At 35.8% G+C, this 27,029-nt stretch overlaps 1 protein-coding gene and 1 pseudogene across 3 annotated transcripts in view; both read left to right on the top strand.

Moving 5' to 3' along the window:
• The window catches only part of MSH4 (mutS homolog 4), a 98,157-nt gene that overhangs the window by 49,834 nt on the left and 21,294 nt on the right, over positions 1–27,029 (top strand). For 2 of the 3 annotated variants that reach the window (XM_025872040.2, XM_073896493.1), the window contains exons 9-15: positions 5,448–5,522; positions 18,211–18,275; positions 19,434–19,603; positions 21,854–21,990; positions 22,987–23,090; positions 24,437–24,561; positions 26,454–26,654. In XM_025872040.2, coding sequence (XP_025727825.2) covers positions 5,448–5,522; positions 18,211–18,275; positions 19,434–19,603; positions 21,854–21,990; positions 22,987–23,090; positions 24,437–24,561; positions 26,454–26,654 — 877 coding nt within the window. The remainder of the gene's footprint in view (positions 1–5,447; positions 5,523–18,210; positions 18,276–19,433; positions 19,604–21,853; positions 21,991–22,986; positions 23,091–24,436; positions 24,562–26,453; positions 26,655–27,029) is intronic. The other variant, XM_073896494.1, reaches the window with a different exon arrangement.
• On the top strand, positions 5,532–7,037 carry LOC112824251 (large ribosomal subunit protein eL42-like; annotated as a pseudogene).

Genomic DNA, 27,029 nt, shown 5'->3' with positions numbered 1-27,029 from the left:
AATTTGGAATCCTTTTTCCTGTCCAGAAAAGATGATCTATAGCTAGTTCCATAAGGTTTTTAAGGATCAGTCATAACTGATCCATAGCTGATAGTCTATGAACTTCTCATCCTTTTTAGTTTTGGAGGGACTAGTCATAGCTGTAAATACTTTCCTGGTTAGCACATCTGTCTTTTGTGGAGGCTTTTAAAATACTTTTCAGATTTACTAACTTTTGAGGAACCCTAAGCAATATACTGACTTCATACATGATTCATGAATTTCAGAATTCCTGGTACTGTTTCTTAGTTGCTCTTTTCTTAACCATCTGGAGTTATACTTTAAATTGGGCTCTTTCCTCATTTGATATAAATATATATCTCTTAATTAAACACAGTATTTACTAAATTAGTTCAGACTTGTGCTGGTTAAATTGCATGATTTGCTAAAACTTGTGAATGTACTAAATGTTCTGTTGGCTGAATTATATGGCTATCTCAAACTTCTAAATGAACTAAATTTTCTCTGAAAATTTCCAGTATGGAATTGTTTGCCTAAGATGAGTTCTTATACTTTCTTCTTAAGAATATTGATTTTAGGAAATGATGTTTTCTAGATCATAAATTTTCTCTGAGAATAAAACTTAAATTTCTTATTTTGATTAATCTTTCTTTATGTATATTTATAACCTTACTTTTAATATGTTGCATTAAGAATACTTATGTTTTCTATTAATAAGCATTCAAAATACATCCCCCAACATTTGAAAATTTTATTAAACAGGTTTTTCTGGGGCATCTGGCTTGTTCAGTCAGAGCATACCACTCTTGATCTCAGGGTTATGGGTTCAAGCCCCACATTGGATATAGAGCTCACTTAATTAAAAAAAAAGTTTAAACCCTTTTAAAACAAACAAAAAAAAGTTTTTCTAAGCTTTTACCCCAATTTCTTTGATTTGTTTTGTTTTAAAAATTTATTTATTTATTTTAGAGAGAGAGGGAGAGAGAGAGCACATGTGCAAGTGGGGAGGGGTAGAGGGAGAGAATCTTCAAGCAGATGACTACCCGCTGAGCGTGGAGCTCACTGTGGGGCTCAATCTCACAACCCATGAGATCGTGACCTAAATGAAACCAAGAGTCGGTCACTCAAATGACTGAGTCACCCAGGTACCCCTCTTTGCTTTATTTTGAATAACTTTTAATTTTTTTCCCATTGATTTCCAGACTGCCATATAGAGTATCTAGTACATGGCTATTCCTTTAATTCATTTACCAAGTTATTTTACTAATCATTGTGACAAGTGGTAAGGATATAGTAAGAAATAAGTCTCTAATCCAAAGGAATTTATAATCCAGTGTGAGATTTGGGTAAAAAAAAAATAACCAATTACAGCATAGTATTGCAGAAACTCCAAGGGATCTTATATTCTACCCTACTTGCAAGCTAACAAATTAGCCTGCCAATTTCATAAATACTAATAGAAGACACAAGACTCCTGGGTCAGAGAGACAGGACTTTAGTGTTTAGAACAAGCAGCAGCTAGATTATTAGCATTTTCTTAGACTGATTCCCCAAACTCCATTTCCCACAGGGTGTTGTGAAGAGGACCAGGTGAAACCTGCACATGCAGTGTGTTGCAGGAGAGAATTGCAGAGCTTAGGGAACTTGAATCTTTTATATTGGACAATAAGTATGTTTGCCTGCTGTTCTGGAGGGAGATACCATCTTAATGTAAGATGCTCAGCATTGTGCCTGGCACGTGAGAAACAGAGTATGTACTAGTTGGGGTTTCTTTTCACAGGGAGTTCTACCAGGTTGTTCATCTCAAGATCGTGACAGAGCCCCTCGTCAAGAGAAGGATGAATTTGAAAACATAGCCTCTGCTATGAACTGAATGATTGTGTGCCCCTCCCTTTCCAAATTCATATGTTGAAGTCCTAACCCTGGATGTGATGGTATTAGGAGGTGGGGGAGTGGCCTTTGGGAGATGATTAGGTTTAGATGAGGTCATGTAAGTGAGGCTCCCATTATGGGATTAGTGCCCTTATAAGAGGAGGATGAGAGCAGAGATCTTTCTTTCTCTATCATGGGAGCACATAACAAGAAGGAGAGAGCCTGCAAAGCAAGAACAGGGTTCTCACCAAGAACTGAATTGGCTGTCACCTTGATCTTGGACTTCTTAGCCTCCAAAACTGTAAGCATACTCACACTTTGCTCTAGGAGACACCATATTTTTCAAGGCTATTCACTATACTAACATCTTTGAAAAGACTATCCAGAACAAAGGCAGTCAGTGCCTCTTCCCAGAAGATGTGCAAAAATGCAAAAGGCCAGTAGAGAATTATCTCCCAAATTGCTTTGAAGAAGCAAGTTGCAAAGAGATTCTATATTAGTTGTCTATTGCTGCATAATAAATTACCACGACCATAGCAGCTTAAAACTGCACATATTTATTATCTCACAGTTCCTGTGAGTCAGGAGTCTGTGAACATTCTAGCTTGATTCTCTGCTTTGGGTCTCCCAAAGTCCAGGTAAATGTTATCCAGGGCTGAATACTCATGTGGAGTACTCAACTAGGGAAGGATCTGCCTCCCCACTCATGGTGTTGGCAACATTTAGTTTCTTGCAACTGGAGAATTCGTGGCAGTTTATTTCTTCAAAGCTGGCAAGGTATAGAGAGATTGGAGAGAGGGATACAGAGAAGGAATAAATAGGGAGGAAATCACCAGTGATGTAAGAGGGTAAGTGAGTACCTATATACTTGTAGCAAGACAGCTCCTCTGTAGCAGAATTTCTCAACCTAGATATGATTGACCGAATAATTTGGACCAAATAATTCTTTTACTGGCCTCTGTATTCTATCTTTTCCCACTTTGGGTGGCTTTCTTACTCAGTATTGTGGAGTAGATGCTGTTGCTGTGCCACCTGCATCCCTTGCCATTCACTTTTGTACAGGGAAGGCTTCTTACTGCAAGCAGCTGAAACTTTCTGCCTGAGAACTTTATCTAGCCACATGAGAAACTGGAGGGTAATCAGGAAGTGACTGCCCAGCAATAGGTCTTAACCAGATTAATAAATACACCATTTTCCTTACCTCTGGAGACAGCTTCTGAAGCTTACTCTACACTGTTTCTGAGAGGTCTCCATCAGGAATGAGCCACAGTACCAAGCAGAGATACCCTGATCATCAGTGTATCCTGTATTGCTGCCCTTTCCTATTCTCTTGCCTTTTCAAATAAATTATTTGTCCTCAAATTCTAATTTCTCAGAGTTGGCTTTTGGAGAACCTGTCCTAGGTCAGTGGTGCCTTTTGATGAATAGAAGTTATTTTTTTTTTATGATTTGGTATTTGTATGTATTGCAAAATGATCACCACAATAAGTCTAGTTAACATCCATCCTCATACACACTTAATTTTTCCCCTAGTGATGAAGACTTTTAAGATCTATTCTCAGCAACTTTCAAATATGCAATACAGTATTATTAACTGTAGTCACCATGCTGTCCATTACATCCTCATGACTTTTTTATTTTATAACTGGAGGTTTGACCTCCTTCTTCCATTTTACCCACCCCCTAACCCTGCTTCTGGCAGCTCCCATTCTGTTCTCTGTATCTATGAGCTTGATTTTTTGTTTTTAGATTCTACATATAAGTGAGATCCTCATTGTCTTTCTCTGCCTTATTAGAAGTTCTTAATTTAAATGTAGCTTAGTTTATGTTTTTTCCTTTATAGTGGTTGTTGTATCCTACATAGGAAGTCTTTACCTACCCCAATGTCTTGATTGTACCCATGGGATTTTAATTTATGGAGATGACTAAGTGATGACATGGAGGGGCTAAGGCCATTTAAAGATTTGTATTACTTAAAATTTCTGAGAGGAGAGATCATGCCACACAGGGTCACATGGTCAGGAGCCAGAAGGAGTGAGGAGAAAACATCACAGAAGCCTTCGTTACTACTGTAGTGGGTAGTATTAGGTGGGAATGTCCCCTACTGAGTAGGAAGCAAAACACAGATATTAAGAGTTTGTGGTTGCAGGGTTTGTAATATGATAATATGTTCACCCACAAAAGCCAGACCATGGGGGAAATATAAACAACTTTGGCCATTAGTTTGGCCCTATGATTAATGTATGTCAGATCATTAATTATCAAATTTATAGAAGTTGGTTAGAACAGGGTAGTGAAGATACCTTCTTTGTAATATTCCAGATGTTTTATTGTTTTACTTCTTATATTTAGACCTATAATCCATATGGAATTGATATTTGTATGTGGTGTGAGGAAGGGGCCACATTTCCTTTTTTTCATACAGATTCATAATCTTATTGGCACCATTTATAGAAAAAACTGTCCTTTCCCTATTACTCTGTAGTCAACCTTTGTCATAAATGAAATGTTTGGGTTAAATCATATGTTTGAGTCTGTTTCTAGATTCCTTATTCTGTTCCATTGGTTGCTCTGTCTGTCCTTGTGCTGATGCTAAAGTTTCTTAATTACTCCAACTTTATTTTAGGCTGTTATTCATTAGAGTTATTCCTTCTACCTTCTTCTTCTTCAAGGGTAAATTGGTATTTTTGAAGAAATTCTCCTTTGGTAACAGGGATGATAGTTGTCTTCTGTTTGGTGAATATTATTTATTTTTAATCTTCCAGTTTCAGAGATCCATTGTGAGAGCCTGCAGTAACTTGTTTTGGGGCCAACAACATTCATTTTAGTATTTCTTCTAAATTGGCTCATGTAGTCAACAAACAGTCCAGGTATTGTGCAATAGGGATATAGGTCAGGCGACTTCCAAAAGAAAGAGCACTATATCAAATACATTATATCATAATGTAATATCCTAAAACTCTTTGTCAATATTGGTAAATTTGTCCATTCACAAAACATTCTTCATTTCTCAAGGTTTAATACCATTGTTTGGTTCTAGAGATAGTATAATTTAATTTTAAAAAGTTTATTTATAAAATTTTGAATGTTGATGTTGCTTTATTTTGAAAAACTATAGTTAATTTGGACAACTGGAATTATGAAAATTGTTTTACTCGCACAAAGAGGAACCAATGAGGGAAATTTTTGTTTTTCTGTAACTATCTGGGAGGTTTGGACTCAGCTTTTCAAATATCATCTTTCACAAATACCATTTGTGCCTTTTTCAGTAAATGTTAGTCTGTTAGTACTGCTCAGGATTGAACTGTATCTCCTATCACTACTGTAGGTTAAGCTGGACCCGAGTGGCTGAAGTAGAAATGGAAGTTGGACACAATGAGGTGAACTCTTCTCATTGTCAGACTTTCAGAAAACTAGTGCACTAGGCTTATTATGATGGGTCAGTAGTTGTAACTATTGTCTATTCTGGGTAGGTTGATAAATAAAAATGTATGGATATGGTAAGTGTAGAATTTTAAGAGAAAATCCATTCTTGTATATTTATGGTGTCTACATTTGGGTCTTTATTTTAACAGGTTAATGCAGCTGAATCAAAGATAACAAATTTAATATACCTAAAACATACCTTGGAACTTGTGGATCCTTTAAAGGTAATTTATATGGGTATATATTGTACAAAACATGTCTAGCATCAATTTTTAAAAAACTTTTTTGTTTCAAAAAAATATCAAATTTAGATAAAGTTACAGGAATAGTATAATGAATTCCCAAATTCTCTGAATACACACAGCACACACTATGTATTATATCCTTATTTTTACTCTTACTAAACTATTTGAAAATTGCAGTACCTAAAGACTAATGTGTGTATATCCTAAGAACAAAGCTGTTCTTTTACATAACCACAATATAATTTAAAAATTGAGGATATTTAACATTGATCCAGTACTATTATCTGTAGTCCATACTCAAAATTTTCTAATTGTTTTACTAATGTCTTTTATAGATTTTTTTTTCTTGATACAGGGTCCAGTCCAGGACCATACATTGTATTTAATGTCATTTTTTTTTAAAAGATTTTATTTATTTGAGAGAGAGAATGAGCGAGAGAGAGCATGAGCAGGGGGAGGGGCAGAGGGAGAAGGAGAATCAGACTCCCTGCTGAGCTGGAAACCCAGTCCCAGGACCCTGGGATCATGATCTAAGCAGAAGGCAGATGCTTAACTGAGCCACCCTGGTGTCCCTAATGTCATGTTTCTTTATACCACTTTTCAACTTAGTTTCTCATCCTTTCTTTGTCTTTCATGATATTAACATCGTGAAGAGTGTTGTTTTATAGAATATTCCTCAGTTTATTTTCTCATGATTAAATTCACCTTATTTAGCAGTAATACTCTATGAGCAATATTGTATCTTTTTCAGTACATCACATCAGGAGGCACATTATGTCATTTCCCATTCTGGTGATATTAACTTTGATCAATCTCTTCACTGTAAAGTTATTAAATAATCTGTGGAGAGATACTTTGTGTAAATATCCTGCTCCTCATTAAACCTTCACTCAATGATTTAAATATTCATTGATGACTCTTACCTGAAATATCTCTGATGTGATTTTCTAATATATTTTTAAATACTCTACTGCGCAAAACTTTTTTAAAAACATTTATTTATTTAAGTAATCTCTATACCCAACATGGAGCTCCAACTCACAACCCTGAGATCAAGAGTCCCATGCTCTGCTGACTGAGCCAACCAGGAACCCCTGTGCAAAACATTTTTAAAACTTAAGGTGACAGCTTTTTCTGTGCTGATAGTGCTCTCGCAAACAGGGTGAACGTTCCTAAAACCTGCTGGACTTTCTGCAAGAAGTGTGGAAGCACCAGCCCCACAAAGTGACACAGTACAAGAAGGGCAAAGATTCTCTTTATGCCCAGGGAAAGCAGCATTATGACAGGAAGCAGAGTGGCTATCGTGGGCAGACTAAGCCAATTTTCCGGAAAAAGGCTAAAACTACAAAGAAGATTGTGCTGAGGCTTGAATGTGTTGAGCTCAACTGCAGATCTAAGAGAATGCTGGCTATTAAGAGATGCAAGCATTTTGAACTGGGAGAAGATAAGAAGAGGAAGGGCCAAGTGATCCAGTTCTAAGCTTTATATTTTGTTAATATTATGAAGACAAAATCTTGAGGTTATGTTCACTTAAAAAAAAAAGTGACAAAGAAGAACTGCTTTTTTAAAAGAAAAAGGGGTGCCTGGGTGGCTCAGATGGTTAAGCATCTACCTTCGACTCAGGTCATGATCTCAGGGTCCTGGGATCGAGTCCCGCATCGGTCTCCCTGCTTGGCCTGGAGCCTATTTCTCCCTCTCCCTCTACTGTTCCCCCTGCTTGTGCTCTCTCACCCTCTCTGTCAAATAAATAAATAAAAATCTTAAAAAAAAAAAGTAATGAGAGACTAAGGGAGCAAGATGGCAGAGGAGTAGGAGACCTGGGTTTCGTCTGGTCTCAGGAATTCAGCTGGATAGGGATCAAACCATTTTGAACACCTACGAACTCAAAAGGAGATCGAAGAGAAGAATAGCAACAACTCTCTGAACAGAAAAGCAACCACTTACTGGAAGGTAGGACGTGCGGAGAAGTGAATCCGAGGCGATATTCGGGAGGAGAGACGGCGGGGGAGGGGGACTCCGTCGGCCGGTTCTAGCAAGTGATAGAGCCGCGGAGCACAAAATCGGAACTTTCAGAAGTCGGCTCTGCTGAGGGACGTCACTCCAGCGGCTAAGTGGGGGGTGGAACCCTTGTGGGACAATGTGATCTCAGGATCCTTGGGGTCACAGAAAGACCGGGGGTGCCTGAGTGCAGCAGAGCTCCCAGGGATTGGAGCGGGGAAGCCGGCTGCAGAGACGGAGTCGAGGCATGGGCTCTCAGCTCGTGGTTGCCATAAACGGTGATCCGTGACCCAGTCGGGCCACTGCTCCTCCAGCAGGGACCCAACAAGCAGCAAAGCCGGGGAGACTCCCCTTCCTTCCCTGGGAGGAGCGGCGCGGGAGCTCACTGCAGGAATCTGCTGGGTTTGGAGACTCCACATGGGGTCGGGTGCCAGGGATAGAAACACTCGGTCACAGGCTGGGTGAGCACGGAGTGCGGCCGGAGACTGGGGACATGAGAGTGACTGCTTTTCTTTGGGGGGTGCACTGAGGAGTGGGGCCCCAAGTTCTCAGCTCCTCCAGGCAGATTTTGGGAGGCCACCATTTTCACTCTGGTCCTCCAAAGCTGTACCGAGAGCTTGGAGGGAACAAAAGCATCGGAGAGCAGCAAACCTGGGCAGATTCCTTAGCCTGGACCAACAAGGGTGGGGCAATTCCGCCTCTGGCAAAGACATTTGGGAACCACGGCAACAGTCCCCTCCCCCAGAAGATCAGCAGGAACAGCCAGCAAGCCAAGACCAAGTTTACCGATCAAGGAGAACGGGAGAACTCCCCAGCGCTAGGGGAATACTGCACATAGAACTCATGGCTTTTTTACCATGATTCATTAGTTTTTCAAAGTTGATTTTTTTAACTGTTTTTTTCTTTTTTTGAATTTTTCATTTTCCTTTTTTCAACCAACATCTTATCAATCCCTTTTTTTAAAAATATTTTTTTATTTTTCATTTTTTAGAGTCATATTTTATCCCTTCATAGTAGTTACCCTTATTTTTGGCATATATATATAAGTTGTTCTCTCTTTAAAATTTTGAGATACAGTTTCTTCTAACAGATCAAAATATACCCTAAATCACTAGTGTATGGCTTTGTTCTAGTCTCCTGCCTGATCACATTCTCTCCCTTTTCTTTTTTCTTTTTCTTCTTTGTTTCTTGATCTTCTTCTTTCTTTTTTTAAACAACTTATCTTATCAATTCCTTTTATAAAATCTTTTATAATTTTCATCTTTACACTCATCTTCCATCCCTTCATTGTATCAACCCTTATTTTGTGCATATATAAGTCTTTCTTCCTTTAAAATATTAGGAGGCACTTTCTTCTAACAGACCAAAATATGCCCAAAATCTAGTGTGTGGCACTGATCTATACACTAGTCTGATCATATTTAATCATATTCTGTTTTTTTGTTTTGTTTTGTTCTGTTGTTTGTTTTTATCTTTTTCTTTTTTCTTTTTCTTTTTTCTCTCTTTCCCTTTCTTTTCCCCTGGTTTCAGGTCTTTTCTGATTTGTATAGAGTATATTTGCTGGGGATATTGTTAACCTGTTAGCATTTTGTTATCTCATTCATCTATTCTCCTCTGGACAAAATGACAAGATGAAAAAAATCACCTCAGCAAAAAGAACAAGAGGTAGTACCATCTGCCAGGGACTACTCAATACGGACATTAGTACGATGTCAGACCTAGAGTTCAGAATCATGACTTTAAAGATACTAGCTAGGCTTGAAAAAAGCATGGAAATTATTAGAGAAACCCTTTCTGGATAAATGAATTAAATCTAACCAAGTCGAAATCAAAAAGGCTATTAATGAGGTGCAATCAAAAATGGGGGCACTAACTGCTAGGATAAATGAGGCAGAAGAGAGAATCAGTGATGTAGAAGACCAAATGATGGAAAATAAAGAGGCTGAGAAAAAGAGAGAGAAACAACTACAGGATCACGAGGGCAGAATTCAAGAGATAAGCGATACAATAAGACGAAACACATTAGAATAATTGGGATCCCAGAAGAAGAAGAAAGAGAGAGAGGGGCAGAAGGTATATTGGAGCAAATAATAGCAGAGAACTTCCCTAATGTGAGGAAGGAAACAGGCATCAAAATCCAGGAGGCACAGAGAATCCCTCTCAAAATGAATAAAAATAGGTCAACACCCCGAATTCTAATAGTAAAACTTATGAGTCTCAGAGACAAAGAGAAAATCCTGAGAGCAGCTCGGGAGAAGAGATATGTAACCTACAATGGTAGAAATATTAGATTGGCAACAGACCTATCCACAGAGACCTGGCAGGCCAGAAAGGACTGGCATGATATCTTCAGAGCACTAAATGAGAAAAATATGCAGCCAAGAATACTATATCCAGCTAGGCTGTCATTGAAAATAGAAGGAGAGATAAAAAGCTTCCAGGACAAACAAAAACTAAAGGAATTTGCAAACACGAAACCAGCCCTCCAAGAAATATTGAAAGGGGTCCTCTAAGCAAAGAGAGAGCCTAAAAGCAGCATAGATCAGAAAGGAACAGAGACAATATACAGTCTTTGTCACCTTACAGGCAATACAGTGGCACTAAATTCATATCTTTCAATAGCTACCCTGAATGTAAATGGGCTCAATGCCCCAATCAAAAGACACAGGCTATCAGATTGGATTAAAAAACAAGACCCATCGATATGCTGTCTGCAAGAGACTCATTTTTGACCCAAAGACACCCCCAGATTGAAAGTGAGGGGGTGGAAAACCATTTACCATGCTAATGGACACCAAAAGAAAGCTGGGGTGGCAATCCTTATATCAGACAAATTAGATTTTAAAACAAAGACTGCAATAAGAGATGAAGAAGGACACTATATCCTACTTAAAGGGTCTATCCAACAAGAAGATCTAACAATTGTAAATATTTATGCCCCTAACATGAGAGCAGCCAATTATATAAGGCATTTAATAACAAAAGCAAAGAAACACATTGAAAACAATACAATAATAGTGGGGGACTTTAACACCCCCCTGACTGAAATGGACAGATCATCTAAGCAAAAAATCAACAAGGAAATAAAGACTTTAAATGAAAAACTGGACCAAATGGACTTCACAGACATATTCAGAACATTCCATCCCAAAGGAACGGAATACACATTCTTCTCTAGTGCCCATGGAACATTCTCCAGAATTGATCACATCCTAGGTCACAAATCAGGTCTCAACCGCTACCAAAAGATTGGAATTATTCCCTGCATATTTTCAGACCACAGTGCTTTGAAACTAGAACTCAATCACAAGAGGAAAGTCGGAAAGAACTCAAATACATGGAGGCTAAAGAGCATCCTACTAAAGAATGAATGGGTCAACCAGGAAATTAAAGAAGAATTAAAAAATTCATGGAAACCAATGAAAATGAAAACACAACAGTTCAAAATCTTTGGGATACAGCAAAGGCAGTCCTGAGAGGAAAGTATATAGCAATACAAGCCTTTCTCAAGAAACAAGAAAGGTCTCAAATACACAACCTAACCCTACACCTAAAGGAGCTAGACAAAAAAAGAGCAAATAAAGTCTAAACCCAGCAGGAGAAGAGAAATAATAAAGATCAGAGCAGAAATCAATGAAATAGAAACCAAAAGAACAGTAGAACAGATCAACAAAACTGGGAGCTGATTCTTTGAAAGAATTAACAAGATTGATAAACCCCTGGCGAGACTTATCAAAAAGAAAGAGAAATGACTCAAATCAACAAAATCATGAATGAAAGAGGAGAGATCACAACCAACACCAAAGACATACAAACAATTATAAGAACATATTATGAGCAACTCTATGCCAGCAAATTAGATACCCTGAAAGAAATGGGTACATTCTTAGAGATGTATCAACTACCAAAATTGAACCAGGAAGAAATAGAAAACCTGAACAGACCTATAACCACTAAGGAAATTGAAACAGTCATCAAAAATCTCCCAACAAACAAAAGCCCAGGGCCAGATGGCTTCCCAGGGGAATTCTATCAAACATTTAAAGAAGAATTAATACCTATTCTCCTGAAACCGTTCCAAAAAATAGAAATGGAAGGAAAACTTCCAAACTCATTTTATGAGGCCAGCATTACCTTGATCCCAAAACCAGACAAAGAACCCATCAAAAAGGAGAATTACAGACCAATATCCTTGATGAACATGGATGCAAAAATTCTCACCGAAATCCTAGCGAATAGGATCCAACAGTACATTAAAAGGATTATTCACCATGACCAAGTGGGATTTATCCCTGGGCTGCCAGTTTGGTTCAACATCCACAAATCAATCAGCGTGATAGAACATATTAACAAAAGAAAGAACAAGAATCATATGATCCTCTCATAGATGCAGAAAAAGCATTTGACAAGGTACAGCATCCTTTCTTGATCAAAACTCTTCAGAGTATCGGGATAGAGGGTACATACCTCAATATCATAAAAGCCATCTATGAAAAACCTACAGTGAATATCATTCTCAATAGGGAAAAGCTGAGAGCTTTTCCCCCAAGGTCAGGAACGCGGCAGGTTTGTCCACTATCACCACTGCTATTCAACATAGTATTAGAAGTCCTAGCCACAGCAGACAACAAAAAGAAATCAAAGGCATCCAAATCACCAAAGAAGAAGTCAAACTCTCACTCTTTGCAGATGATATGATACTGTATGTGCAAAACCCAAAAGACTCCACCCCAAAACTGCTAGAACTCATACAGGAATTCAGTAAAGTAGCAGGATATAAAATCAGTGCACAGAAATCAGTGGCATTCCTATACACCAACAACAAGACAGAAGAGAGACAAATCAAGGAGTCAATCCTATTTACAACTGCACCCAAAACCATAAGATACCTAGGAATAAATTTAACCAAAGAGGCAAAGGATCTGTACTCAGAAAACTATAAAATACTCATGAAAGTAATTGAGGAAGACACAAAGAAATGGAAAAATGTTCCATGCTCATGGATTGGAAGAACAAACATTGTGAAGATGTCAATGCTACCTAGAGCAATCTACACATTCAATGCAATCCCCATCAAAATACCATCCACATTTTTCAAAGAAATGGAATAAATAATTTTAAAATTTGTTTGGAACCAGAAGAGACCCTGGATAGCCATAAGAATGTTGAAAATGAAAAGCAAAGCTGGCGGCATCACAATTCCGGACTTCCAGCTCTATTACAAAGCTGTCATCATCAAGACAGTATGGTACTGGCACAAAAACAGACATATAGTTCAATGGAACAGAATAGAGAGCCCAGAAATGGACCCTCAACTCTATGGTCAACTCATCTTTGACAAAGCAGGAAAGAATGTCCAATGGAAAAAAGACAGTCTCTTCAACAAATGGTGTTGGGAAAATTGGACAGCCACATGCAGAAGAATGAAACTGGAGCATTTCCTTCCACCACACACAAAAATAGACTCCAAATGGTTGAAAGACCTAAACCTGACACAGGAGTCCATCAAAATCCTGAAGGAGAACACAGGCAGCAACCTCTTCGACCTCAGCTGCAGCAACTTCTTCCTAGAAACATCCCCAAAGGCAAGGGAAACAAGGGCAAAAATGAACTCTTGGGATTTCATCAAGATAAAAAGCTTTTGCACAGCAAAAGAAACAGTCCACAAAACCAAAAGACAACCGACAGAATGGAAGAAGATATTTGCAAATGACATATTAGATAAAGGGCTAGTATCTAAAATCTATAAAGAATTTATCAAACTCAACACCCAAAGAACAAATGATCCAATCAAGAAATGGGCAGAAGACATGAACAGACATTTTTCCAAAGAAGACATCCAAATGGCCAACAGACACATGAAAAAGTGCTCAACATCGCTCGGCATCAGGGAAATCCAAATCAAAACCTCAATGAGATACCACCTCACACCAGTCAGAATGGCTAAAATTAACAAGTCAGGAAACGACAGATGTTGGCAGGGATGCCGAGAAAGGGGAACCCTCCTACACTGTTGGTGGGAATGCAAGCTGGTGCAACCACTCTGGAAAACAGTATGGAGGTTCCTCAAACAGTTGAAAATAGAGCTACCATATGATCCAGCAATTGCACTTCTGGGTGTTTACCCCAAAGATACAAATGTAGGGATCTGAAGGGGTACTTCCACCCCCATGTTTATAGCAGCAATGTCCACAATAGCCAAACCGTGGAAAGAGCCAAGATGTCCATCGACAGATGAATGGATAAAGAAGGTGTGGTATATATACACAATGGAATATTATGCAGCCATCAAAAGGAATGAGATCTTGCCATTTGCAATGACGTGGATGGAACTGGAGGGTGTTATGCTGAGTGAAATAAGTCAATCAGAGAAGGACGTGTATCATATGATATCACTGATATGAGGAATTCTTAATCTCAGGAAACAAACTGAGGATGCTGGAGTGGTGGGGGGTGGGAGGATGGGGTGGCTGGGTGATAGACAGTTGGGAGGGTATGTGCTATGATGAGCGCTGTGAATTGTGCAAGACTGTTGAATCACAGATCTGTACTTCTGAAACAAATAATGCAATATATGTTAAAAAAGAAACAGAAGATAGCAGGAGGGGAAGAATGAAGGGGAGTAAGTCGGATGGGGAGACGAACCATGAGAGACAATGGACTCTGAGAAACAAACTGAGGGTTCTAGAGGGGAGGGGGGTGGGGGGATGGGTTACTCTGGTGATGGGTATAAAGGAGGGCACATTCTGCGTGGAGCACTGGGTGTTATGCACAAACAATGAATCATGGAACACTACATCAAAAACTAATGATGTAATGTATGGTGATTAACATAATAATAAATGAAAAAAAAGTTTCTCAAAGTCCACATTGAAAAAAAATGTAATGAAAAATCTGGAAGAATTTTGTTTTAGAGTTCATTGTAATAAATATATATAATGAAAGCAATTTGGCAAAAGATGTAAAAAGTGTCATCTTCTTAGAATGAAAAAGGTATAATAAATCATCCCCCAAAATTGATAGATTCGATAAGACAAATTTCAATGTCAGAGGCAAAATAAAGGCCAAAGAAAATTAGGGAAATTTATAGCATTTGATAGATAAAATATTAACTTCTGTCATAAAACTTCTGTAATTTCATAAGACACTGTTGGAATACCAATAGAAATATGGAAAATGCCCCCAAAATGGAAAGAGGTTAATAAATAATACCATAAATATTCAGCCTTACTATTAGTCAAAGAAATACAAATTAAAGTCATTTTTTTATATATAAAAGAAGCAAAGTTTTTTGTTTTTTTTTTTTCCCTTAACGGACACAACTTACTGCTAATGAGAGAACAGTGAGAGAGACAACCTCAGAGACCGCTGGTAGGAGTACAAATTGCACATACTTCACAGGGAAGTTTTACAACATCTATCTTTTGACAGTGTTATGTTACTAGAAATCTGTCCAAAAGAAGTCTTAAGAAATACTACCAAGATTTATCCCCAGTTATGGTCTTTGCAGTGTTATTTATATTAGTGAGAAATTCTAAGTAGTCTAGACCTCTAATAAGGGAAGAAACTATTTGTTTTCTAGAGGGTAAAATATTATGACATATTAAAAATTTATGCTATTAAAAGTTTCTAATGCTTGTGATGTATTAAGTAGGAGAGAAAAAATATGCAATGATAAAAAAATTTTTTGGATTTGAGGAAGTGACAGGAAATATACCATAATATTTAGATAATTTATTTGGGAGGGTGGTAGAATTTTAAGCAATTTAAATGTTTTTCTTTATGCTTTTATGAATTTATACTTTTATTCATATTTAAATATTTTCTACTCATAAGAAAAAAATATTATTGCCATTGCCTCATAGCAAACTAAAATAGCACGTAAAAGTCAGGTTAACTGTATATATGAAAAACCCACAATGAATGAATATCATTCTCAACGGGGAAAAACTAAAAGCTTTTCCCCTAAGGTCAGCAACATGAGAGGGACGTCCACTCTCATTACTGTTGTTCAACATGGCACTGGAAGTCATAGCCTCAGCTAAGACAACAAAAAGAAGTGAAAGGCATCCAAATTGTCAAAGAAGAAGTCAAACTTTCACTCTTTGCAGATGACATGATACTCTATGTTGAAAACCCAGAAGACTCCACCCAAAAATCACTAGAACCTCATATATGAATTCAGCAAAGTCACAGGATATAAAATCAATGCACAGAAGTTAGTTGCATTTCTATACACTAACAATGAGGCAGAAGAAAGAGAAATCAAGGAACTGATCCCATTTACAACTGCACCAAAAATCATAAGATACCTAGGAATAAACCTAACCAAAGATCTGTACTCTGAAAACTATAGAACATTTATGAAAGAAATTGAAGAAGACACAAAGAAATGGAAAAACATTCCCTGGCTCATGGATTGGAAGAACAAATATTGTTAAAATATCTGTGCTACCCAAAGTAATCTACACATTCAGTGCAATCCCTATCAAGATACTATCAAACATTTTTCACAGGCTGGAACAAATAATCCTAAAATTTGTATGGAACCAAAAAGGTCCCAGATAGCCAAAGGAATGTTGAAAAAGAAAACCAAAGCTGGTGCCATTACATTTCTAGACTTCAAGCTGTATTACAAAGCTTGATCACGTAGTGATCAAGACAGTATGGAACTGGCACAAAAACAGATACATAGATCGATGGAACAGAATAGAAAACCTAGAAATGGGCCTTCTACTCTATGGTCAACTAATCTTCGACAAAGCAGGAAAGAATGTCCAATGCAAAAAAGACAGTCTCTTCAACAAATGGTGTTGGGAAAATTGGACAGCCACATGCAAAAGAATGAAACTGGGCCATTTTCGTACACCATACACAAAAATAAACTCAAAATGGATGAAACACCTACGTGTGAGACAGGAATCCATCAGAATCCTAGAGGAGAACACAGGCAGCAGTCTCTTTGACCTCGGCTGCAGCAACTTCTTGCTAGACATGTCTCCAAAGGCAAGGAAAACAAAGGCAAAAATGAACTATTAGGACTTCATCAAGATAAAAAGCTTTTGCACAGCAAAGGAAACAGTCAACAAAACCAAAAGACAGCCTTCAGAATGGGAGAAGATGTTTGCAAATGACATATCAGATAAAGGTCTAGTATCCAAGATCTATAAAGAACTTATCAAATTCAACACCCAAAACCCAAATAATCCAGTCAAGAAATGGGCAGAAGACATGAACAGACATCTCCAAAGAAGACATACAAATGGCCCACAGACACATGAAAATATGTTCCACATCACTCGGCATCAGGGAAATACAAATCAAAACCACAATGAGATACCACCTCACACCAGTCAGGATGGCTAAAATTAACAAGCCAAGAAACTACAGATGTTGGTGAGAATGCAGAGAAAGGGGAACTCTCTTACACTGTTGGTGGGAATGCAAGCTGGTACAGCCACTCTGGAAAACAGTATGGAGGTTCCTTGAGGTGTTAAAAATAGAGCTACCCTATGACCCAGCAATTGTATCACTAGGTATTTTTCCAAAGGATACAAACAGTGATTCAAAGGGGCCCATGCACCTGATGTTTATAGCAGCAATGTCCACAATAGCCAAACTATGGAAAGAGCCCAGATGTCCATTGACAGATAAATGGATAAAGAAGAGGTGGTGTGTACACACACACAACACACACACACACACACACACACACACACATGAATATTACTTAGCCATCAGAAAGAATGAAATCTTGCCATTTGCAACCATGTGGATGGAATTAGAGGGTATTACACTAAGTGAAATAAGTCAGAGAAGGACAAATATCATATAATTTCACTCATATGTGGAATTTAAGAAACAAAACATGAAAATAGTGGAAGGGAAGGAAAAATAAAATAAGATGAAAAAGGAGAGTGAAGCAAACCATAAGAGACTCTTAACTATAGGAAACAAACCAAGGGTTACTGGAGGGGAGGTGTGTGGGGGGAAGGAATAATTGGGTGATGGGCATTAAGGAGGGCACTTGATGTAATGAGCACTGGGTGTTATATGCAACTGATGAATCACTAAACTCTACCTCTGAAACTAATAATACACTGTATATTTTAATTGATTTTAAATAAATGAAAAAAGTTTGTTAAAAAAAGTTAGGTAAACTGTGTTTTCCTCTTTTTTCTATTTATTGAAATAGTGACCACTCATAGTTTCCATTAAGCAAAATTAAACCTCTATTTTTGCATATAAGAATGGAGAAATTGCTCTATTTATAAATATGCAAAGCACTTTCTTAGTTTAATGCATATTTAAAACCCAAATTTTGGAATTATATGTAGAGTACTCTAAATGTACAATGATAGCTATTTAAGTACCTACCTCTAATAAGTAGTTGAATGCTAACAATTATTTGAGACACAAGAAAAATTAAAGTCATAATAATAAAGCAGTGGATGTCCTTTATTAGCCAAGTGCTGTTTATCTGGAAAATGGCAAAGGTACCATCTGTCCTCACCTATATACCTAAAATATCTTTTATGAGTATACAAATGAGAAGATGAAGCAAGAAAACCCTGGGTAAACTGTAAAGTATTAAATAAATGTAAAATGCTATATTTGAATAGTGTTATAGTTTATTATTTTTAACTAACTTTATTTTATTTTTTAACAGATTGCTTTGAGGAACTGTAGCACACCTTTATTAAGAGCTTACTGTGGTTCATTGGAAGATAAGAGGTCTTTGTCACTCAACTGTGAATAAAATAACCCTGCTAATTATTCCTTTCTCCCTGATCATAAATGATTTTAAGTACTCTTAACTGTAATCAATAGAACAATTACTTGGACTCTGGTTAACAACGTTTAAACTATTCATCAAAGTCCTAATTATACATTACATCTTATAAATACCCATAAATAGGGTAACAGCACATTGAATTTTTGTGTTAATAGGCAATTAGAATAGTATTAAAAATTGAAATCATACACAATTTTAATATTTCTTTTTTTAGCCATTCCTCATGGAAAGACTTGCAAATATAAAAGCATATATTTCTCTTTTGTAAATCATAAAGGGCCTAATAAAACCAAAAAATAGTAGGTATAAATATTGAATAAGAGATCTAAATACAGTTTAATTTTAATATTGTTTTTAGCAATGGCACCTTGATTTTTAACCAACAAAACTTGTGATGCTTAAGAACTGTTAGTTTATTGATTCAGGATTCACATCTTTTGTGAGCCACAAGTTGAGGTTAATAATAAAACAGAATTACAAATAAAATACAGAACAGAATAAAACAAGTTTATGAAAATAGGTGTTACCAGACTTTCATTTTACATGATCACTGTACTTAATTACTGATTATTGGGAGGTTTTTTTTACCACTGTTTTACAGTATGCGTTTAGTTTGTCTGGCCCCACCTGAAGGCAAGAACCATACATTTAATCCTTCTTTAGATCTGTGCACCTAACACAGTGATCATACATGGTATAAGTAAATGTTGATTGAGTCAATGAACATGAAGCCAGAATTTTTATAACAGTTTTTCAGAGAGATATTTTATACTCATAGGCACAGTCAGAGGGTATAATTTGGGAGATCTTTTAATTAGCAGTTACAGAATCGTTCTTGGTGGCTTCATGTTACTTTAAGAGACTAGTCCTGATTGACAAAATATTTTAAAATTGATATAGTCACAGTTCTAATTTATGTAATGTAAAATATATAAATATTGCTAAATTATTTATTTTCAAAATAATTTTCAATAAATTTCAAGAAAAAGTTATTTGTTATATTTAAAATTATATTCTAAGAAAATATATCATTTACTGTGACTCAGATTACAAATTAAAATAATTGTTGACTTATTGCCTATACTGTTCTTTTTTAGGTTTGGAATCATACTTGAAAAGATTAAAACCATAATTAATGATGATGCAAGATACATGAAAGGATGCCTGAACATGAGGACTCAGAAGTGCTATGCAGTGAGATCCAACATAAATGAATTCCTTGACATAGCTAGAAGAACATATACAGAGATTGTAGATGACATAGCAGGTAATTTAATTACTTCAGTGTATTTTTCTGGTTTTTTTTTAGATTAAGCCTTTTTATGTATTTATTTAATAAAAGATTTTACTTATTTGACAGAGACAGTGAGAGAGGGAACCACAAGCAAGGGGAGAGGGAGAGGGAGAAGCAGGCTTCCCACTGAGCCAGGAACCCGATGTGGGGCTTGATCCCAGGACCCTGGGATCATGACCTGAGCCGAAGGCAGACGCTTAATGACTGAGCCACCCAGGCACCCCAAAATTAAACCTTTTTAGAACATGTGCTTTTTTGCTTGATAACTAGCCATGCATATTTTTAATTAAATTTTTGTTACCAAAAGAGATAAGGTTAACACATACTGTCATTTAAAATAGATTAAATATCAAAAACTAATGATGGAATGTATGGTAATTAACATAAAATAATAAAAAATATATTAAAATATGATTTTAAAAATAAAAAATATCTCTAAATGTTATAATGTGTCTATTTTTTTCTCCCAACTTAAATATAGAGTTTCTTCAAACTTAGAGTTACCTGAAGGTCCGGAGATGTTTGTTTACCTTCATATAATATTGTATATAAATTAGATGCAAAATGCAGTTATCAGTACTAAGTGATTTCAGAAGAAGAAATATATTTGTCGAGAAGAGGTAGCATTTGAGCAAGTACAGTAATTGATTTAACAAATTTATGGAGTTTCTTGTAAATATAGACACTGTTTTGGGTACTAGTAATATATAGTGAACAAGACAAAGTCCCTGTCCTCGTGGAGCTTATGTTATAGTAGGGAAGACAGACAAAAAAGAAACGTGTGTGTGTGTGTTTATAGGTATAGAGAGGTAGATAGATGTGTATATCGATCACATAGATCATATAATATCACATGGGTATAAGATATATGATGAAAAATATAGCAGGTTATAGGGGTCAGAGAGTGATTGGGTGTGGAACCATAGAGGATGGGAATGTTTTTAGTAGATAGAATAGCCTAGAAAGGAATTCCACATACTGGCAATGGTACAGACCGAAGCACAAAGGCTAAGGAAACCTCACTGGGCGAAGAAGGAAATTGGTTAGGATAGAATAGGGCATTCCCTGACAGAACTTGTAAGAGGTAAGATTGGAAATGTAGACTGGGGACCAGAATTTAGTCTTTGAAGGCTGGGAGTTTGGATTTTTTTTCCCTAAGAGAATGCAGAGGCACTGAGATATTTTTCTCTGTGGAGTGAAATTGATCAAGATGATTGAATGAATTTGAGTAGAGCACTGGAGACAAGGAAACCATTTTAAACTATTACAAGTTAAAGCATTTGAGTGATAGCAATGTATATGAGAAGAGAGAAAGCAAAGGTTGAAGGAAGAAATGATGAGTTAATAATAGAGTAGTTATGGCCATGGTAAAGGGAAACGTAGGTATTGGTGCTAATTGAAATTTCTAGCCTGAGAGTGGTGGTATCACTGAGAGAAGCAGGAAAATTGTTGGAGGAACTATTTCGAGGAATAAAGATGTTGATTTTCACAAGTAATGTTCAAAGCATTAATGATCATCAAGTTAAAAATAAAAATTTAGAACTCTGTAGTAAGTTTGAAGTTGATAGGAAAATTTGGATTTTTTAGGTATTTGTTGTATCCCCATTTTCTTTTTGGAATATTTTGTTTTGCAAAATATATGTCTTGTAGAGAGAATTATTCTGAACTATTGATTATAATAATTTATACGATTTCAAAAAAGTTGAATGAATAACAAATGAAAACTAATATTCCAATAGAGTATAAAATAGTCTTAATTTAGTTTATATTAATTTTTACAGTTTTTTTTACTTTCAAACTACCTATTGAAATGACTATCTTTGTACTACCAATTTTTTTTTTTTTTTAAGATTTTATTTATTTGACAGAGACACAGTGAGAGAGGGAACACAAGCAGGGGGACTGGGAGAGGGAGAAGCAGGCTTCCCGCGGAGCAGGGAACCTGATGCAGGGCTCCATCCCAGTGGGGCTCGATCCCAGCGGGGCTCTATCCCAGGACCCTGGGATCATTACCTGAGCCGAAGGCAGACGTTTAAGGACTGACCCACCCAGACGCCCCTACCAGTTCTTTTCTTAAAAGGATACTTGACCATCATATGTGTTAGACCTTACTATTTATGTATAAAATAACAACAACAAAAAAAAATACTGATTTTTTTTTTAAACAGAAAGAGTAATTTTCTCATTAAAATTATTTTTGTTTTTCTTATTTCTGGTCGCTAGGAATGATATCGCAGCTCGCAGAAAAATACAGTCTTCCTTTAAGGACAAGTTTTAGCTCTGCTCGAGGATTTTTCATCCAGATGACTACTGATTGTACAGCCTTACCCAATAATCAACTTCCTTCAGAATTTATTAAGGTTCATTTTAGAGTTCTGGTTTGGAAATTATTATTTCTGAATTACATTTTACATTTTTTCAGACATTCCTTGAATTTTACATGCCAAATTTCTAATTGTTCTGTATATTTCTTTCCTATTCCTATCAACCTACCTAATAGTTATAATAATCTAAGAGTGAGGTAGAAATTTTTTATTTTTTTATTTTTTTGGAGAAACACCAAACAGTGCATCCCATTGTTCTGGAAGCTTGGTATGTGTAAAAAAAAGGCAATGGAAAAAAAAAAGTCCAAAAGGTATTTTTGATCCAAGGAATTTGGAAAATACTGTACCATCTCCTGTTTTAGGTAGTTCTCTATGTACATTTGCCTATTAAAGGTTTAAAAGTCCTGAAATAAAGAAATCTGTTAACTTTTTAAAATCCAATATTCCCAAACCTTTGGACCAGAGAAATATTTTTTCTTAAATACTTATTAACATCTTCATGATATACCAGTTTGGGAAAGTCTAACCCCATCTAATTTTGCTTTCTCTGCTCTCAGAGGGTAGCTTTCAACAACAACAACAAAAAACCATTTAACACTTAGGGTTTTTAAATACACACTGTATTACCAGGTGATGGGGGATGGAAAAAGAAAAGAATTGGTTGAGACATAATAATGGGATTAGAAATTGAGTGAGTTTCAGATATGGGACAAGGGCTAAGATGGGTCAGAAATTACTGATATCTGTCATGCATATTACTGGGTAATAAGATGTACTGTCTGACATTTCTACAGAGCTATTTTAAGACCTGTTCAAATAGTTGTGCCAGAATACCGTAGGTTAACTTTAAGTGCTTTAATTTTAGAAGTGATCTTTTCTTTTTTGCAGACATTATTTGAGACTTTATTTGTGATGCTTTATCTCCAAAATTAACCTAAATATCTATGCTGTTTAAAATCTTTATGTTTGATTTTATAGGAGTGTACACCCATCTTGACATTTTGTTAATTTTGTTTGTTAATTTCCTAACAGATATCTAAAGTGAAAAGTTCTTACACCTTTACATCAGCAGACTTAATTAAAATGAATGAAAGATGTCAAGAATCTTTGAGAGAAATCTATCACATGACTTATATGTAAGCACATTTAAAATTTTGAATATTAAATTGGTTCAATTTGAAGCATTATAATAAATTTCACTAATTGGCTTTTTGTCTGCAGAAAATGATAAAATTATGAATGTTAGCAAAGAAAGAACATTTCATGGAAGAAAATGAAAGCTTTTAAAGTCTGTCATTGTGATTGGAATTGCTCAGCCTCACAGAAGATTCAGGGCAAATCTAATTACAAAAACAAAAACAGAAACAAAAACAAAAAAACATCATTATACCTGATATTTCTGTAGTATACATTCCACCATGATGTAGAATTTGGCACATCTTGGGATTCATTCAGTTTATTCTTTTCTTATGGTATGTAAGCCCTCAACTTCTCATGGCATATATTTATGGTAATGATATGCTCATATATCATTAAGTGTGTATGTGATATGTGTACGTCATATCACATATATATATATATGAGCATATCATTACAATAATGCCAATCTTTTGCTGGTCATGAAACTGTAGCAGTACAGCTGGAAATAAGAAATAGGTCATTCATGGGCGGGGTGAAGGGGGGCCCGGCAAAAAAAAAAATCATTCATAATCGATGAGCTGAGATGATAAAGACAAATGTTAGACTTTCAAAACAATTTCAGGGCATAGACCACAGAGATTATGAGATATGATAGGTTTGGGGGACATATTTCTCCTCATAAGGGAAAAAACCAAGACCTTGAGCTAGGATCAAGAGTCAGGTGCTTAACCAGCTGAGCCACCCAGGCACCCCTTAAGATTTTATTTTTTAAGTAATCTCTATACCCAATGTAGGGCATGAACTCACAACTCAGAGACCAAGAGTCACATGTTCTACCAACTGAGCCAGCCAGGTGCTCCAAGGAAAACCTTTTTTATTATGTCACAGTGTAATACCTCTGCTATGTAAAAGCTTCAATAATTATGTTAAGGTGTGTGTGTGAAAGAAAGAACATATTAAATTTTGTGTTGAATTTAACATTTGCAAAAAACAAAACTATTAGCAGATGGGATCTATTGAAGCATAGTGAGGTCTTGTTTGACCTATAAAAATAATTTTATTAATGAAAATTAATTTTATTAGTATTTAATAACAGCAGTCATTTCAAAAACATGGTGTTAACATACCAGAAGATGCATTCTTGCTACAAGTTCCTTGAACTCAAAGAACTTCAATTTCCTAATCTCTAGAATGAGGCAAAAGAACAATAGACTTTACTTGTAGAATACAACTGAACTGTGAATGTTATTTTACCTTAGGCAATGAATTTGATATTATTTTACAATTATATTGTATGTCCCTCTTTAAAAGCATTACCTGACTTCCAAACATGTACTTTCAGGATAGTGTGCAAACTGCTTAGTGAGATTTATGAACATATTCATTGCTTATATAAACTATCTGACACTGTCTCAATGCTGGATATGCTCCTGTCATTTGCTCATGCCTGCACTCTTTCTGACTATGGTAAGTTACTTTCTTTGGAATAAATATGTTGCGTACTGAAATTTGTATTCCATCCAAGCAATTTTATATAACAATTATGAATGTTTTACATTTTTTTACCTGAAATATATGGTCTCTTGCCTATGGTCTTAGACTAAGACTTAAAATAGAAAAAGTAAAATTACTCTTAAAATTTGTTTTAAATGTCAGAAAATTGTTTACTGAGAAATTGACAAATGAGAAAGAAAATACTGCAAGAAACTTTAAAGTTTCCCCAAATAGGAAAGACTGAAAAGCTTCCTCCTTGGTGGAAATGACAATGATCCAAATTGATAGAGTTCAAATCTGAAGACTCACTCAAAACAGTGTGACAGAAGCAGATGAGAGAAATGAAATCTCCAAAGTGAACATTTTCTAAACTAGCTCCTTAGATATAAGCATTTCAAGATCAAGGATTATATAAAAAAAAAAAGATCAGGTATTATATCATATATTTTTGTATCACAAATCTTTTGTAACCCAAGATCTTGAATATAAATATTAAGTAATTTTCTAATATTAAGTGAAGTGAATACTTCAGATTAACCCCTTGAAATTTCTTATCCAACTTATCAGTAATAACCACACTCCCATATACAAATTTATGGAACCTAGTACGTGATAAAAAAGTTTGAGTAATTATGGACTTAGTATCATTAATAACATTGAAATTTCTAGTTAAAATCACTAGAATTCCCCAAATACTATGTAAATTTATTTTTTTGATGGGAAATAAGTATTTTATGAAGATTTTTTTTCTTATTTTTATATTTCTTATGGAAAGGTTAACTCTTTCAATTGGTATTTTATAAGCCAAAAGGTTTCAATCTTTTAGATCTCCTCTGGGGTCAAAACCATACCTTAGGGATCAGCTATTTTAATAGTTTTCTTAGCTATTAAGATATTTGATGTTGCTCCATTTTAATTTGAGAGGGATCATCCTGAAACTCCAAACCTATAAATAATGACTTTTGGTGTTAAAAATGCTTTGAAAGTAGTTTAAAAATTATTTTCTAACCAACCTCTTTTATAATGAATGGTTTTGAATGCGTTTATTCTGGAGGCATGTAGGAGTTTAGTGTTTACTTGTCCCCATGCCCTGTCTTCCTCCCTTTCCCTTGGAAGGTATTCATAGAGACCTGATCATTATTTGTTTCTATAAATTAACAATATATTTTGTGTCTGTTTTGTCTATCATCTGGGTATTCTTTTTAGACAAAATTTCTGTAAGTTTCTGGACATAAAATTGTATTTGGTTCTACTTTATATCCATATGTCATTTGAAAAGCTAAGTATGCCAAATTTGAAATAAAGCTTAAGGTGGGAATTAAGTAAATGTACAATTTTGTAGTACTGGTAATTAATTGTTTTTTAAGGTATTATTGAGGTACCTGGGTGGCTCAGTTGATAAGCGTCCAACTCTTGATTTCGGCTCAGACCATAATCTTAGGGTCATGAGATTGAGCCCCTTGTTGGGCTCCACACTCAGTGGGGAGTGTGCTTGAGATTCTCTCTCTCCCTCTCCCCCTACCCCCACCTCACACTCTCTTTCTTTCTCTAAAAAAAAAAAAAGTATTATCAATGGCTAGTTGACTCTTTTTAATCTGTATAAATCTGAAAATGTTACAGACTGTTAAAGGAGCTCAGGACAATGACAAAGAACTAAATCCTAGGGTTCCCTGGAAGTGAATAAAAGTTGTGATGGTGATTAGAATGCATCAATTACAATCTAGAGGGATTTTGTAGGGATTTAGGATAAAATAATACCTTAATACTTTGTCCCAAATTGACCCTAGTAAAATCACACATATACACCATGCAGACCATTAAACATAAATATATTAATCTCACCAAACCTTTCTTTCTTTTTTTAGTTCGGCCAGAATTTACTGATACTTTAGCAATCAAACAGGGATGGCATCCCATTCTTGAAAAAATATCTGTGGAAAAACCTATTGCCAACAATACCTATATTACAGAAGGAAGTAATTTTTTGATCATAACTGGACCTAATATGAGTGGGAAATCCACGTATTTAAAACAGATTGCTCTTTGTCAGATTATGGCCCAGATTGGTAAGTTATGGCTTTATTTCATACTTAGCAATTCTTCTGCTCCCATTTAAAATGTTTTGTGCCTAATATTTTAGATCCAGGTGCCTAATTAACCCCAAAAGAGTTTGGAGTAGGTTTTCTTACCTAAAAGTATAATAGTGTTTATTATGTAGACCATAACTTTTACTATTTGGTATTGATTAAGCTCCGTCCAATTTGGATTGCATTGTACTAAAAATTTTGTACAACGTAACAGAAGTAAAAACTACCTTACTATAATGATTAATGTATCAATTATTACTAAACTGAGTTATATTATTTCTGATTCAAAACCAAACTTTGTTGTGAGAAAAAGTGAAATAAGTAGGATAAGCTGCTGCCTTTAGTAACTCATGT

The sequence above is a fragment of the Callorhinus ursinus genome, unplaced genomic scaffold, assembly GCF_003265705.2.
Source record: "Callorhinus ursinus isolate GAN/ISIS: 27379988/994484 unplaced genomic scaffold, GSC_fseal_2.0 scaffold9, whole genome shotgun sequence".
In the NCBI taxonomy this organism is placed as follows: domain Eukaryota; kingdom Metazoa; phylum Chordata; class Mammalia; order Carnivora; family Otariidae; genus Callorhinus; species Callorhinus ursinus.
This window is presented reverse-complemented; position numbering and strand designations above follow the sequence as displayed.